At 38.5% G+C, this 16,322-nt stretch overlaps 1 protein-coding gene across 1 annotated transcript in view; it reads left to right on the top strand.

Annotated features, from left to right (window-relative positions):
* The window catches only part of HGFAC (HGF activator), a 40,967-nt gene that overhangs the window by 22,905 nt on the left and 1,740 nt on the right, over positions 1–16,322 (top strand). Inside the window, exons 8-13 of the mRNA XM_015625547.2 lie at positions 4,537–4,711; positions 7,043–7,128; positions 7,582–7,822; positions 10,315–10,454; positions 12,573–12,713; positions 13,691–13,839. Of these exons, the coding sequence (XP_015481033.1) occupies positions 4,537–4,711; positions 7,043–7,128; positions 7,582–7,822; positions 10,315–10,454; positions 12,573–12,713; positions 13,691–13,839 (932 nt within the window). The remainder of the gene's footprint in view (positions 1–4,536; positions 4,712–7,042; positions 7,129–7,581; positions 7,823–10,314; positions 10,455–12,572; positions 12,714–13,690; positions 13,840–16,322) is intronic.

Raw genomic sequence — 16,322 nt, 5'->3', positions numbered from 1 at the left:
ACAGATTGTTTGTGTCATAATCAGGCTGCAGTTTCAGTGGAGATTCATTCCAGTGATAGCTGCTGTCAGTCCAGAGGTTTTACTGCTATTCAACAAACCAGAAAGTGGCACAATTATTTGAATCAATTATTTGTTATATATAAGTGCAGTCTGCTATTCATGACCCTAAGCAGAAATACTGAAGTCTAGGTAAATATTATAACAGTATGATTAAACGATGTTGAAATAATAGGTCCCCTTGTATTTCACTTGTGGTATGTGTTCATTAATTTTTAAACTCTGAAAGCTACAGTGAGTGCTGTTACTCCTCACATTCACAGACAGGTAGGAAAATGTGAAGCAATTTGCTTCAAGTCAGGAACAGTCCAGTCCTGGTGTTGCTGCCATCCAATCCTCTGCCCCATGTCATCAGACTTCATATTCTTATCATTAAAGAGTGAAAAAAATGGCAACTGATTTCTTCAGTGGGGTCTGGTGCTCACTTGGGCGCTTCCTAGATATTTACAGAGATTTTCAATGGCATAGGGACACAGTGGAAGATAAGCCAAATCTTCCTTTGAAAGCAGTACTGGTTCATGTGGATGTCTTTCAAAGCTCTCTTCATGGTGTTTATTTCATTTAGCACAGAAATATTTGCTTTCAGAACACCTGGCAGGGTGTGTGTGTGTGTGTGTTTCAGTGCATACTGTGATGAAATGAGGTGCCTGTAAGAGCAATCTCCACGAGTACTGGAGACTCTTTTCTCTCACACATTTATTGACAGCCCAGAGTAGTGGTTGGCTGCCTGTACAGCAGGGGAAGTGCAGCTTGAAATCAAAGGCTTTCACACCTTTCATCTCTGAGGACATCTCACAGCTACCCAGGAAAGGAGATCAGGGAACTTCTAACTGAATGAAGAAAAGACAAACCCTTCTGCAGGCATCTGATGAGCCTGAGCTCCTGTAGCAAGGAAATTTGGCTTGTAATATCCTTGTAAAAGATGGCTTGAAGAGCAACATGTCCTGTGATGCTGAGGCCATGAAAGCAACAAATTTATGCAGAAGCATAAAACATCATTGTTCCTTGCTATTTATCTTGAGGAAACAGCACAAAGCTGAGTCAGGGGAGGTTTATGTTGGATATGCCCTTTTCCTCTTCCCCCCTCTCTGTTCCTGCCACCAGCTTATACAGAGCAATACAAAAAATTAATCTAACAATGTATTTAATAAAAGCATTACATGTTGGTCAGGGATAAATCAAAGCATTGCTGAATGAAAGGGTTACTTTAAACCATCCTGTCCCAGAATCAGAGCCATTGGTGGAAAACCATATTTTTATAAATAGAATGAGACAGCTCATGTGTATCTGGAAACAAAATACATTCCAAGCTAAAAAACATCAGGAAAATTGATGGTGAGGTGTTTTGGGGAAAAGAATATGTGAAAGATTCATTGTTTTCTGCAGAGAGACTTTCAAAACAAACTCCTTAAAAAATTTCAGGTATGTAACTACAGGACTTAAAACAAGATCTGGAGACAAAAAGTCTTGTGAAATGCTTTCAGGAAGTCAGCAATTAGAACTGGTTGGATAACTGCTATTTCAGGTTCCTGTTAATTTTAAGAGCCAAAACTGTTTTATTGGAAAAGGCAAATATTTGTTGTGACTTGTTTATAAAATATAAAGTCTTAACACATGTGGAATATTTTACACAATCTATTGGAATGCCTTGGATTTAAAAAGAAAATACAACAAGAAATTATTTCTAATTTTAAATTTTAATAATATTTTTTCTGAAAAGAAGTGAACAAGGGTGATAGTGGCATAGGGCTGCAGAGTAAGTTGAATCTGCATTTGCATCAAAACATCATAATCTGAAAGTTTAGGCCATTTCTGCTCTTAGCAGTGATTGGGTGGTAGTACAGGGAAGTCAATGAATAAGAAAACACACATTACATCCTCCATGACTTCCTTCCACATAAGAAAATAAATACGTTTCAGAGTTTGAGACATTGTGGAAACTATATGGATTTGGGACTGAACAATTCCCAGTGAGAGCAATCCAGTAAGAGCTGCTGAGAGCAGACCACCTACACACTGTTTCTGACAAAGAGGGAAAAAGAGAGTTTTTCAGTGCTCTAACAGTTCCAAAAAAGAGAATTAGAGGCAAAAGATCTATATGACTGCAATAATTGCAGAGATATGTTTTCAAACTGTTTTTCATGAATTATAGGTGATAAAATGTATAAAGCTTTGCAGATACTTCTCATGGCCTTAGTGGGTACCATGGGGCTGCTGCCAACCACTCAGATAAAGGTTTCTGGAGTGGAGCACAGACCAATGGAAAGCTGTGAAATGGAATGAAACAACTGTTTCACCTCAGGAGCTTCTCCACAAAATAGCAGATTAACTAAAGTTATGCCTGTGTCCGAAACACTTCTTATAAAACCAAAAAGAAACAAAAAACTTCTTGAGCAATATTACTGTTCCCCTCAACAAGTGCAAGATGTAATCTAAACTTCTTAGCTACAGAAGGAGAATGTGAGAAATGATTAGAAAGAAGCCAAATTCTTACAGTTAAAATATGCTGGCAGCTTTAGCAATGACTGGCAGACCTGATGAAACAGAGATACATTGGATTTTAAGCCTGACAAGGATAAGCACAACTTGTAAACACCATCTGCAAGACGTCCAAATCAGTGGTATTACAGAATATGGCCCTGGGTCTATACTGAAATACAATCTCTTGTTTCAGTCTCACGGAAGTATTCACTCTAAATTGTTTCTGAATGCAATAAATACAGTACAAGTAAATACAATACCTGGCACTTCCCTGCATAAATGAAAAAAATTAACATACAGCATGATTGTGCTATTTTCATGACCGTTTCAGGCAAACAAAGCAGTGTAACTTGCAACTTGCTCAGAAAATAAATGGCAGGTTTGCCAAGACATGGTTACTCTTGCTAACAATACAAATGATAGACAAATTATTTTCTGTGAGAACCTAGATAATGGCTGTTAAAATATGAGTTTGATTTAATGTTATATTCATAGCCATTGAATAAAGGGAATTTGATTCAAGATGCGGGTGGGAGAAAATGTGGTCTCAGCATGTCAGAAGTGTCTGCCAGGCCAAGCTAGAAAGTGGATTTAGCTGTTTGTATGCTAACTAATGTTCTTCCACCAAACTTATTGACCTTCGTCTCCCAGATTTATGCCATATGCTTACTTGTGGTTTTGAGGTCTGCCACTACACTGATGACTTGGCAGGGTAATTAACAGCAGCAGTTCAGTACTGTGGTTCATTATTTCAGTCCTGGTTATGTGCCCTGGTTCATGTGTCACCTTATTCTGTCAAAATAAACAGATATTTGGCCATCGCTGTCTGCACTGTGTGGTGTGATGGATCATCCTCAGAGGGTGTTTTTCAACAGTTGGTCAATGATGTTATATCTTTAAGTATGTCTATAAGTTCAGAAGAGGATTCCACCCATCTTGTGACATGTCAAGGACATGTCACGTTGACATGGCTGGGACAAGGAACCCTCTGAGGCTCGGTCACAATTAATCCTCTTTGTGCATTAGATGGTTTTGTGTTTCCTTTGGGATACTCTTAGCTGTGTTTTGAGGTGTAGGCTTTCTGCTCAGTGTAGCTATCTGTATACAAGTGTGTCCCCATATGTTTTTCAGCCATAATGCTGGTATGTGCTGTTGATAGATCTTGGCAGCTGAGTATACAGGTCATAGAATATGTATGTGTCAGACCTATCTGAAGAAATAGCCATATGCAGGTGACACAGGTGTGGGTTTCAAATAAGAAAATTCAACCTACTAGTTAGAATTTTACAAAATTGTTGTATCTGCTACATGTAGCTACATATTTGTAATATATGTGAGTATAGTGTGTATGTACATATATATATGGGTACATATAAAGCCATTAAAAGAAGTATTTTCAAAAATGAGGCCTTTGGAGCTCTTGCAGGGCAGGATTATTTTTAGTACTTTATCTCTACTTGAGCTGGTTGCCTTAAGCGCCCTATATTTTCATTGGAGATTCAGTCAATGTGGACAGGAGTGTATGGGGTCCACCTTATCTTAAAAACATTACCTCAAACAGGCTGGATCAGTTTGGAACTAGAAATCTCTGTTTCTCTTAATTAACTAAAAAGGGAGCCTCCAGAGATGAGCTCAGTTGTGTCTAAAATTAGACCAGAGGAATCCCAGCCATATTGCTGACTCTGCTGCAGATTGCTGACTGAAATCTTCCATACACAGTACAAATTTTAGGTCTAATTTTCTGCCATTCTGTCTCTTGAGTAGTTACTTGCTCTTGTGTAAAATGAGGTTAACTTACTACTATTTTTAAGCAGATGTTTTAACTTCTTTGGTTCCTTTTTTCTTTATTAAAAAAATCCTTGTTTGGGTCATTCAGGTCCTGTGCAAGGTGAAAAGCACTACAGAGTTGGGCCCTCTGGCTGTGATTTGGGACCTCAGCTGTGAAGTGAGTATTTAACATGCAATTAGCATTGATTGACCAGTCTCTTCCTCTGCCAGTCCCGAGCCAACGGTGCTACATTGGCAATGGCACAGATTACAGAGGTACAGCCAAGACAACCATTTCTGGACACAGCTGCTTGCCCTGGAATTCAGACCTGCTTTACCAAGAGCTTCATGTTGACAGCATTGGGAAAGCAGTGCAGCTTGGCCTGGGGCCGTTCCCTTACTGCAGGTGAGGAAAGTTCTTGCTTGGCTTGTGTTTGTACATCAAGAGATGGATGTGTTGTGGGAATAAGGGCCAGGGGTCTCAAAGCAGGGGTTACCACGTCTCAGAAAAGCTAAACTGACTTTAGTAATCAGCCAGCCTGACAGGAGTGATCGTGCAGAAGACAAGATCTGGTAGGTAGGCTCAATCAATAGCTGGGTCTGCTGAGAGAAGCTCAGACACAAAATAATGTTGGAAATTCCAGGTCCTTTTTTTTCCCTAGGTAACAGATTTTTTTTCCAAATGAGACCATAATGCAAAACTTTTGACATTGTTCATTAATGCTCTCCAAAAGGAAAAATCAACGCAGCAGCTAAATTAAAATGTCTAAAATTAATTTCTTATTCTTTGCTTGTGAAAGACATACCTTAAAGAAATATTTTCAAAAGAGAAAAGTTATTTGAAAATGAAAAATCAAAGCACTTTATTTAAATAAGGTTGAAATGGGATGTCTAATTTCTTTTTTGGATTTATTGCAAAGGAAAACTATTGCCAAACAAGATTTCACAGTGTTTGAATTTTGATTGCACCACATAGTGATAAACTACATTTCTGCTGAAGTTTTCTGTTAAGCTATAATGAAAATAGATTGTGCTATGTAGGTTAGTGCCTTCTCCTCAGTCACCTTATGTTCCCTCTATTTCTGAGGTCTCCATGAGCTCAATGGATATCCACAAATAAAGGAAATGTTTATATTTAGAGATAACATTTCTCATCCTTGAGATGAGAAAATCCTAAACCTGCCAAACAGGAGATGATTCTCCATAAATTACTGGCTGATGCCTAAGATTTTGTTTGTTTGCTTGATTGCTTATTTTTGTGTGTGTGTGGTTTTGTTTGTTTTTTGTTTTTTTTTTAATGGAACTTAGACCAGAAATTCAGGAAAATCAGAACCTACTGGAGTTCTTAATTTGTTTGGTGATAAAAAACATGCACACATGCTGAAAGTAGCTCTTCCCCATCTAACAGAAACTAACAATAAACAATTCCTATCTCCTCCTTTAAACCCTCCCATCTTGCTTTTCAGGGCTTGGTTGTCATGCAAACACTTCAGTATTTGATTTATGGTGTCCCAGTACAGTATGGCAATTTATCTGGCACATATTTCTTGCTTTGATAAAACTTGAGCCCTTTGATTTACATCATTTATGCCCAATATTCACTTTCAGATTTGAAATGCAGAGAACAAAATGGTGTAGGAGCTGATGTGTTCATGTTCTGTAGAGCTGAGAAAAAATCTTTTCACTTTTTTGTCAGCTTGTTACAATTTCTGGGGATATCTCTGCTGTACTATATAATCCTGCAGATATCTTCTTCTTCAAATAGTCTAATTTAGAAACATTGTTGGCGGAAGATGACTCAACCTGTGTTGCTTCTTCAGTTCTGAGAATTTGAAAGTGCTCTAATCTTTTTCTGAAGAGCAGTCAGATTGAAAAAGTAAAAAATAATTGAATAACCTTACAGTAACAGATAGTGCTTGTGATAAATCCAACTGAAATTAGAATTACTGCTTATCTGGAGCTCTGGATTACCTTGTCTATTTTTCTTGGTCTAGTAAAGATCTTTCTGGGTCTTCAAAGTCTCCCTATATTCTTGGAGGTGTAAACTGGGCAGGTTTCTGGTTACTTATAATGCACTGATAAAGACAGGCTGTATTACAGAGAAACCCTAATGGAATCATCCCAAATCTGTTTAACACCAAGGTAACAAAGGGCTAAACTATTTCCATTACTCCTCTTTTTTTTTTTCCCAATCTTTTTGAGGAATACAATATTTTCTTGAAATAGTCTTTCATTTCCTCAGACTCTCCAGGGAATGTGAACCTGAGATTTGCAAATTCATTTTGCTAGCTATTCTTGTTATGGATTTTCTATGATTCTACCTGTGTTGGAATCTCCTTGCCTAAAAAATAACCTAAAACAGGAATCTCTCCCATGGGATTTAGTTCTGAAAATAGCTGAGCTGATACCTGTGAAAGCACTTCAGTGTGGGCTGTAGTTAAACGCTGTGAACGTGCTCACGCATCCAAATACTTGTAGGCAAGTTTTACAGGTGTTCAGTCGTGTCTGTATTTCAGGTCCTAGAGAGCCTTAGTCTTGGATAGTTTTAAGATGAAGAATTATATTGAAAGGCTGCTCACCCTTGTAGGTGAGTGCTTTGTCAGCTCTTTTTCAGCAGGCTCAAAATCTGAGAGTCCTGTCAGTGCTCTGCAGGATGCAGGAGGAAAAAGCAGAAAACCTTTGGAAAGCTTGGAACAACATTAATGCTTGTAATTCCCTCTTCCCCTGAATTAACCAGAAATCCAGATGATGATGATAAGCCCTGGTGTTACATCATGAAGGACAACAGTTTGTCTTGGGCATATTGTGACCTTCCAACTTGTGGTATGTAAAGGGTTTCTTAAAATCCATTTTATGAATGAATGAAAATTTATTGATATTACAACAAGGTTTCACTGTATAATTTTGAATGTTCTACTGTTCCCAGAAGTGCTGAATATTTTACCATTTCCCATAAACAACGGGCATCTTTTGCATTTTTTAGAGTTGTGATAAAAATCTGTGATGCTTGTCCTGAAATAGCAGCAGTGTTATACTACTGTTTTGGTCAGAATCATGCCAATATCCCCAGATTTTCTGCTACCATGTGCAAGGTGCAAGAAATGACTGATGCTTTGGTAAAAAATTGTCATCACCCTGGGAATTACAGGCCCAGAAAAGGGAGTGGGCCTCTGTGAGCAATGAGAAGTCGACATCCTGAAGATGTATGAGCCATTGTGTTTAATTCCAAAACATAAAGATTCTGGTAGTCTGATGTCATATCCCTTTTTATCTCAGCAAGCAGGGAAAGGAGGCCACCAGTTCCAGACCAAGTATATACTTCTGCAAATACCAAAAAACCATGTGGAAGAAGACATAAAAAAAGAAGTTTTGTGAGACCTAGGATTGTTGGGGGATCTTCATCTCTGCCTGGATCTCACCCCTGGACAGCAGCTATATATATTGGAGAGAGTTTCTGTGGGGGAAGCCTGGTTCAGACCTGCTGGGTGGTGTCAGCAGCACACTGCTTTGCTAACAGGTAAACTCACCCCTTAGTGGGACAGTGGGTCTTCACAGCAAACCTGAACTCAAACAAGAAAGAAGATGAGATTATAAAAGACCAATGTGTCCAAAGGAATTTCTGGCAATTTGAATACCCTCCATCATCTAAAAAATGGCATGGACTATTTTAATCTCATAAGCCCTTATCTTGCTCCTTAAGGAGTCTCAAAGAATCTAAACACCCTGACTAAAGGAATAAGGTAGGGTGAAGCAGCACATGGAATGGGGCATCACATGTGAAAGAATCTGCAGGGGAATAGAAGTATTTCTCTTCTTCTTGGTTACCTTTCTGAATGTTTATGCCAGTTTTGAGATATAACAGAGATGACTATGCTCACTGCTGTGTTTTGTTCAGAAAGGCTGAGACAGCCAAGCAATGATTTATTGGAGACGATAAATTACTCTTGTTTGACACAAATAGAGTGGGCTGAGCTTTACAAAAAGCCACATGGAAGAACTAAACTGTCAAACTTCTGAAGCTTTTTTTCCTTGAAAAAATAAAAGAAAAAAAAAAGTGTCTCCTGTGGGACACTGGAGAAAATATCGATTATAGGATGCTCTTACTTTATTCTAAATACTTAATTTTCTACAAATGTTCAACACTTTCCCTGATTTCAGTTTGATCACATTAAAGGGAAAAATATTGCATCATTTGATACCCATTGTTCCTTTGCACAGTAAAGAAGCCAAGAGAAACAGAAAACCTTTTGCCAGAATATAGACACTGATAGCTTGTAGAGCTAATAATACCACTGTGAATGCTGTACTGAAGCATTTGGAGCTCAATCCACAATGCATTTGTTTTTCAAATGTTGTGAAATAGCTACTAACTTTGGCAGCTGTTCAGGACATTTCCACCCACTTCCAGCTGGTCGTTTGGTACATACAGATTTTCCATAATTACTGCATTGTAATTTGTGCTCTTCTGATTGTTTAGTACCTCTGGTAGTCACAATTCCAACTGTTTTCCACTAGGAGACAATCGATACCTGTGCAGCTCAATAATATATTTTTTTCTTTTCTGTAACCCCTCCTGTTTTATTTCTTTTCCTGAATGAACCATCTACAAGTCATAGTAGAACCATTCAGTGCTTCTAAAATTATTCTAAATACTGTTCCAGAAAGTGAACTTCCACTGTTTTACAGGCCCAAAATTTGATTTTCAAGGAGGTTGATTTACTACTGCAAAAATACTGAGAAAATCATGGCCTTACATATTGATTGAAGAACATTTTATCATCTTCTTGTTTTCCAGTAATACAGAATACACTTTACCCTTGCCTTTGTTAACCTTAAGCACAGTTCCTGTAGCTGTCTCTCTGCACTGCAATTGTCCAGAATCTCTTTCCTCTGAGTCCCTGGCTGCTGTTCCTTGCTGTGTACTCAGTACTGGGGAGGTTCTGTGGTGCTTTTGTACCTGATGGGCACAGAAATGCAACCAGGGAAACTGCAATGATGCAAACCACTCTGCATCTGTGCATGATGTGTGACACCAGATATTTTCTTCTCCTGCACTGGATAACAAAACATAGAAGTGCTCCAATGTTGAAGACACTTCCTAACTAAATTCATTGCAGACTCATGCAGATTGAATTGGTTTTGGGACAAGAGAAATGTGAATACTGTTGCTTTCAAAGCTAGAGAATATATTGACTTTCCTAAATACTTCCTGATTATTCTCAAATGTCCCTTACCTCCCAGTTGTACTCATCAGTTTTCTTTCCTAGGACACTGGGTATCAGAGGACTGTGGTCTTCTTAAAGTAAAAAACTGATAGCTGGAAAAGATGGTGTGAATTGCAAATACTGTGTTCTCCTCCGGCTGGGAAGTTTCCCATTAAATCCATGTGCTTTTGGGACTTCACCAGATTGATTTTCATTCTGGACAACAGATTTAACATAGTTAAGGAAATCTCAGAACTGGTGATATATTTTAGGTGGAAGCTTCCCAGATGTTCCTGAATTGTCAACATACCAGCACTTTTAATTCTTGACCCATGCCTGTAATGTTTTTCAGGAGACTGGTTGCCCAGAGAAATGAGATATCCACCACTGACTCATCTTTTGATCCCTCATTTCTTTCTGAGCAGTTTTTGTAATCATTGTCTAAGTCAAGTTTAAATTGACTCAGTTAAGCTTCTAGAAGAGGTTTACAACCCCCAAAGATGCTTTTTAGCCAAACAGTGGTTGGGCAGCAGTTCCTGTGCTGGCCTTTTCCTTCTTTCAAGAAGCAGCAGCCTTTAATTAGGCTAATCAGGACCCACAGAACCTGGGTCTCACTGTAACATCTTTTTCATTGCCCTCTGTAGGCGGGAAGCCTGGGAAACAGGTAAAGGCATTGTGAGAGGATAAACAATGGACGTGGTGGGAGGCTGAGGTTATAATGGTTCATAGGGTACCCAGCCACTTGAAAATCAGCTGCATTTGTCCTGCTAATCACAGAACTGCTTGTCTCTTTTTTGTATTACAGTCCACTAAAATCCACTATTAGAGTAGTTCTGGGTCAACAAATATTTAATAAAACGACTGATGTAACACAGACATTTGAAATAGAGAAATACATCTTGCATCCTCAGTATTCCGTATTCAATCCTACTGAACATGATATTGGTGAGTAGTTTTGTTTAGACAGTTTTATTTTCCATTTGCTTGACCTAGTTTTAAGTTTAGATGGTCTGTTAGAAACTGCCTGTAGAGTGGAAAAATCATAGATACTAGGAGAGGCTTTTGAATGCAGAGGGTTCTTAGTTCTACCAGAGTTATAACAGCATCTGAAAGCTAGACAAATTCAGATGAAAAATAAATTGCAAATTTTAAATAATTATGATAATTAGCCTTTGGAGCAATTTACCTAGATGTGTGGCAGATTCATCATCACTTCAAGTCTTTGTGAGATTAGGCATTTTTTCAACTGAACCAGAAGCTGTGGGCTTGATGCAGGAATTACTTGGTAAAATTCTATTGTCTGTATTGTATAAAGGATCTGACTAGATGAGTGTAATAACCCCATCTGCTCTGAAAATCTGTGGTACTAAGAATCATTTTTTACACTGAGAAAGATTTAAAAATCAGCTGTCTTATCAGTCAGAAGTTAAATGCCCTTCTGATTGACCTTATAATATTAGTCAGAATGACAATGGAGCAGCAACTTCTTATTTTCTGATCCACTCTTGTGAAAGTTGTTGTGTCACCCCAGGGCATCAAGCTGGGTGAGCATTTGTCTGTGAGATTATTTAATAGCCTGACATTGGGAATATTTTACGTCAGGCATGTACTGGCTTTTTTGCTCCCAGATGGTGAGTATTTTCTACTCCATAGCAAAAAGCATTCAAGTTCTGTGTTGGTGGGAGTTCTGTCACAGCATACAAGGAGACACTAGATTTGAGGCGTTACTCTGCTCTGAAATATTCTGGTGAAGATCACCCGTGATTCTTTGAGATCTCATAGGTTTTTTAATTACTCTGAAATTTGGTAGTCATGTCTCACCAGTGTGCTATGTCCAAACCCAGGGAGAGCTGAACATGGAGTGCCTAAGGCAAGCCCAATAGCAAAAATAAATGAGAAGGCAGAAACTGTTTCTGCCACACTTTTGTGTGGGGGAAGATGCAGGTGCTTGTTCTGTCCAGTCAGTGATTTCTACTGATGCAACAAAAGAGTTATGTCCCACTGAAAATTTTCTAAAGGGAACAACTATCCCACTGATTGTTTGCTGGGAAATTTGAGGGATTCAGAAACGGGCGGAGTTAGTGGGGAACAAGAGGAGCAAGGTGAGGAAGAGCAAGATGCTGAGCGTGGGAGCAAGGTTTGTGTGGGCTTCTCAGGCTGTGAGATGCTACTTCTATGTTTCACTAAGACCAAAAACTGTAGCTGATAGAGAAATAAGACTATCCAGTGAGGTAATTTGATTCCCACACAGATGTGCTCACAAAACTTTGAGCTTCCAAAAGGCTTGATGAGGTTTAATAGGTGTGTCCACATTACCTCATCTCTGCTCTCTTTGTGTGGCCAAACCAACATGCTGCCGTAGTCCCACCCAGTACAAAGCCCCCTTTACAGCCAAATGAAAGAGATTTTCTACAGGGGAACCAATTTTTAAAATCTTTCAGTATCAATCCCATGATGCTGCACAGCTACATATTTACACTCTTTTCAGCCCCATGACTGGTTAGTAAAGATTGGGTAGTTTATGTAATACGTTGTAGCTTCAAGAGGCTTGGTTTTGAAGTGTCCTGATGTTTTATTCCTTAAAGATCTTGAATTTTGCTGAACTCAGTGATAACAGGACACAAAATACACCAGCTCATGGAGCTTTTTTTAATGGAATTGGAATTAGGACAGTGTCCAAGCTTTCAGAAGCAGTGAGTATTTGCACATCCCACTTATTTCAGCTGAAAGTTGGGGATCTGTCACTGTTATTTAACTATAAAGTGGGAGGAGACACATGTATTTTCAATCTTCCCCCTTCTCTACAGAGGCAGTGAAGCAAAATCTGCTCAGTGAGTATAGCATAAAATAAATATTCCCACAAGGGGAGTAGCTGAATGTTTCAGCCTTCAATTTGCTGTGAAATCAGGTGCTGTTGAGATGAGTCTGTCTGTCTTTGATTGAAATATCTTAATTAAGAGAGGCTTAGGGGATAATTAAATTTGTATTTGAGACCCATTACTGCCAATCCCATTAAAGAAAGGGAACAATCACTTTCTTCCTTCTGTATTTTCTGTTCTGCAGCATTGATTAAGCTGAAGAAGAATGGCCAGCGTTGTGCTGTCAAGTCCCAGTTTGTTCAACCCATCTGCCTGCCAGAAAGCAACACTGTTTTCCCTGACCAGTTGAAATGTCAGATTTCTGGATGGGGACACAAGCATGAGAGTGAGTAAAATGACAGCTGGTGTCTGTAGAAAGAAATGATGATAATAAAAACATAACACTCAGGTATATGTCATACAACAGAGAGTTTGGTAAAATGTTTTGCAGGGGACTTCTGGTGGGATTCCTTTTACTTACCTTTGGAGCTAACAGCATTTACAGCATTGAAATACTCATCCTGAACTTCCTTTATAGGCCTTGGAATTTGGAGTGTGGTTCCCTTGACCAAATGTTTGCACCAGTTCTGGGATGGAATGAGCTAGCTAGTTCTCAGTGGACAGGGAAGGGAAAAAGTAGCTCATTGGAGTGCCAACACCTGGAATTTTAGTAAAGTGAATCCTTCCCCTGATTTCTTCAGGCAGAGAAGTTTCAAGAAACTTTGAAAAAATCAATAGGAGAAGGTCAGATAGACTTTAGGCCAAGAAGTGCTTGCATCCAGTTTGAGAAAGGTGGAAAATATGACTCCATCCTTTCAGAGGAGGAATTTCAGGATTATGAGTCTGGACCATTCAATGTTGAGATAGCAAAGGCCTATGTAGGTAGATGAGGAGGACTGAGGAGCTGGCTGCCACATTTTGGTGACAGATATATTATGAGCAAATATCCCAGTCTAAATGTGTGATCTAAAGACAAAAATAAGTAATGGAGCCTTTGAAAATAGATGACTTATTATCACATCTGAAAAGAGGTGAGGACAGGAGTGCTGGGCTACTGTTCCCAAGTGCCTAGAAAATGAGAGAAGTGGATTAATGGCTGGACATTGCAATCCTGTTATTTTATGGAGTCTGACTGGAGGATCAGAAAGTGATCACTATAAAAAATATTTTATTTTAAAGATATCCATAGCATGAATATTACTGAGAGGTGTTAAATGTGTTTATTATGTGTTAAATGTGTTGTATTGTGCCTTGTGCTTTCCTGTTATGCTCTTGACATTCTATAAAAATGACTTTCTTTTCCTCTCTGGGAATTTTTTGAAGATGTATCTGGTTATTCAGATGTCCTTCAAGAAACACTGGTTCCACTTATTCCAGAGGAGAAGTGCAGAAGTCCTGAAATTTATGGAACAGAACTCACAGAAAATATGTTCTGTGCCGGCTACTTTGATAGCAAATCTGATGCTTGTCAGGTAATGCTGGGTGTCATCTCCAGGCAGGTGATAGAAATGTATTTTAGTCAGAAATGTTGCAGTTTTACAATTCTTACTTTTGATTTTATAGTGTTCCTAAAGAAAAGAACCTTATGTGACTACTTCCACTTCATTTTTCATCATGTTCAATGTCAATTAAGCTCTACAGAAGGGCTCCAGGGTATTACATTCTCCTGTGGCCATGCACTGGAGGGTGTGCTGCTCTAGCTCCTGGCTGAGCCTGCAGGTGGTGGCAATGGATTGCTGCCCAGCTGGCAGGGATGTGCTGGCAGGAAAACCTGCATGAACCTGTGTGGGGACAAATCCCAGAGCTGCTGCCTCTTGCCTGAGGGAAAATAAGGACACCTGGGTAGGAGGTGAGCAGCAGTGGTGAGGCTTGGAGGAAGGAGCTGAGGTTTCTACAGTGGATGTGACTGGATGGTGTAGAATGTCAGTCAATTGGAAACTGTGTTATGTAACCTCAGTCTTTCATGGAATGACCTCATGCTCTTACTTCTTTAAGTTATGTCACACCTCGGCTCCGAATAAAGATGCAGAATTGTTGTGGTGATAGATGAGACTTCTTAAAATGAGGGCTCAGATTATTCCTTACATAAAACTTCAGATTTCATCTACAGCTCATTTTGAAGGAGGAGGGTTTTTCTCTGTTAACATAAATTTGTGAAAAGGCAGCACATAGCTAATAGCTGGCATGTAAGTGCAGGAAAGGGTATCATGTATACTGTGTGCTGGAAGCCCCACAGGGGTCATAAACATACCCAAAGAAAGGTGTCAAGAGTGAAATGGCAGCAGCCAGCAGTGGCTCAAGGCCAAGGCTCAGACTGAGGCTGCAAGGGTTCACACGAGGCAGAGATGGAAACTGCCCTGCCTGCCCAGCTCCCCTTGCCTTTCCCAGGAAGTGCAAATACAAGAGACAGCATTACAGCTGATTCTCCCTGCCCTGGAAAAACAGAAATCAGGAATGAGAAGGAGGAAAGAAAGTGGGAGGAAGGAGAAAGGAGTTGCACAAAACAAGTGGTCTAGAGAGAGTTACAAAGTCTGAGGAACAGCGATTTAGAGTCCCAGATGCTGCTGAAGAACTGTGCTCGTGACATGAAATCATTATTAGTGAATCAATAACTTGTAGTGTGGTCTGAGGAGAAATAACACAGACCTCTTAATGTATCCACAGATGTAGCTGACCTCTGGGTTTTCTTAATGTACACTTAGGATATTAACCTGTAAACCATCTGCTATGTATGAAAATATTCCAAGACCAAGAAACTTCAAACAGACAATGTGTTTTTCTTGATTATTTTAAAAATATTTTCTTGAGAACATTTTTTCATTTGATCAGGGCATTGATGCCAAAGTTGCAATCAATTAGACTAATTGTGAAAAATACTCAAACAGATGAGACTTCATCTGATGTGCCTCACTTATCACAGAAATCTTCAGTATAAAGGAAACACAATTTTCCTATGTATTTTGCTCTCAAGGAATTTTCTTTTGCAATAGGAAATGATAGATTTCTCCTTGGTCTCAAATAACTAGAGTGATGGCTGCTTTCACCAGTGCCTTTTACTAAATCACATTTTTAATTTCCAACATTATAATTTCTCTAGAAAGTCAATCTAAGAGTAATAATAATATTAATAATAATAGTAATAATAATTATTATCACTATCACTAATAATAATCATTAATATGTATTAACAATAATATTAATTTTAATATAGTAATAGTTTATCAACACATTTTATTAATATATTAATATTTTATATTAATATTTATATTCCTGACCTGAATGTTTTCAAGGTTTAGAATAAGTAGAAATGGTCAAAATTAACCCTTGCTGTAGTGCAATTTTGGCTGCTTTTTGGTTTATAGTTTAATGACAAGGTAAATAGTGAGTAGCAAATTCAAACACATGCAAAATCCCATGTGCTACATAGAATTACAGCATCCCACAATCACAAAGTGTGTCTGTAAGCAACACCTTCCTTTGAAAACTCACACATTCTCTGAAAGTTGCAGTAAACTGCATTGAGAAACTCTCCAAATGCACCCATGTAACCCCTCCATGCAGTGCTGATATTACAACACAGTGCCAAGCCTCAAAGGCTTGTTCACTTCCATTGGAAATGATCTAAATCAGCCATGCTTTTTAGTAGGTGTCTGCATCAAAAAAAATCATATTTTAAAACAAAATCTAATTTTTTTATACTTCTGTTTAATGCATAATTTAAAAAATCCACCATTATATTTGAATGTGACTAAAAATGCTTTCTATAATCAAACTTCAGTAAAATGTTTGGCTTTTTTCTTTTATTTTTTTCTTTTTATTTGTAGTTTAAATGTCATATGCAAGCATTCTTATTTTAGGATTTTTCCAAACTGATCTTCTGACTGCTTTCTGTCTTTCTATCTATGAGGATATTATTAGATAACTAAATTAGATAACTAAATTATCTAATTAAAAG

The sequence above is a fragment of the Parus major genome, chromosome 4, assembly GCF_001522545.3.
Source record: "Parus major isolate Abel chromosome 4, Parus_major1.1, whole genome shotgun sequence".
Lineage (NCBI taxonomy): Eukaryota > Metazoa > Chordata > Aves > Passeriformes > Paridae > Parus > Parus major.
The sequence above is the reverse complement of the archived record's forward strand: the minus strand, read 5'-3'. Positions and strand labels throughout refer to the sequence as shown.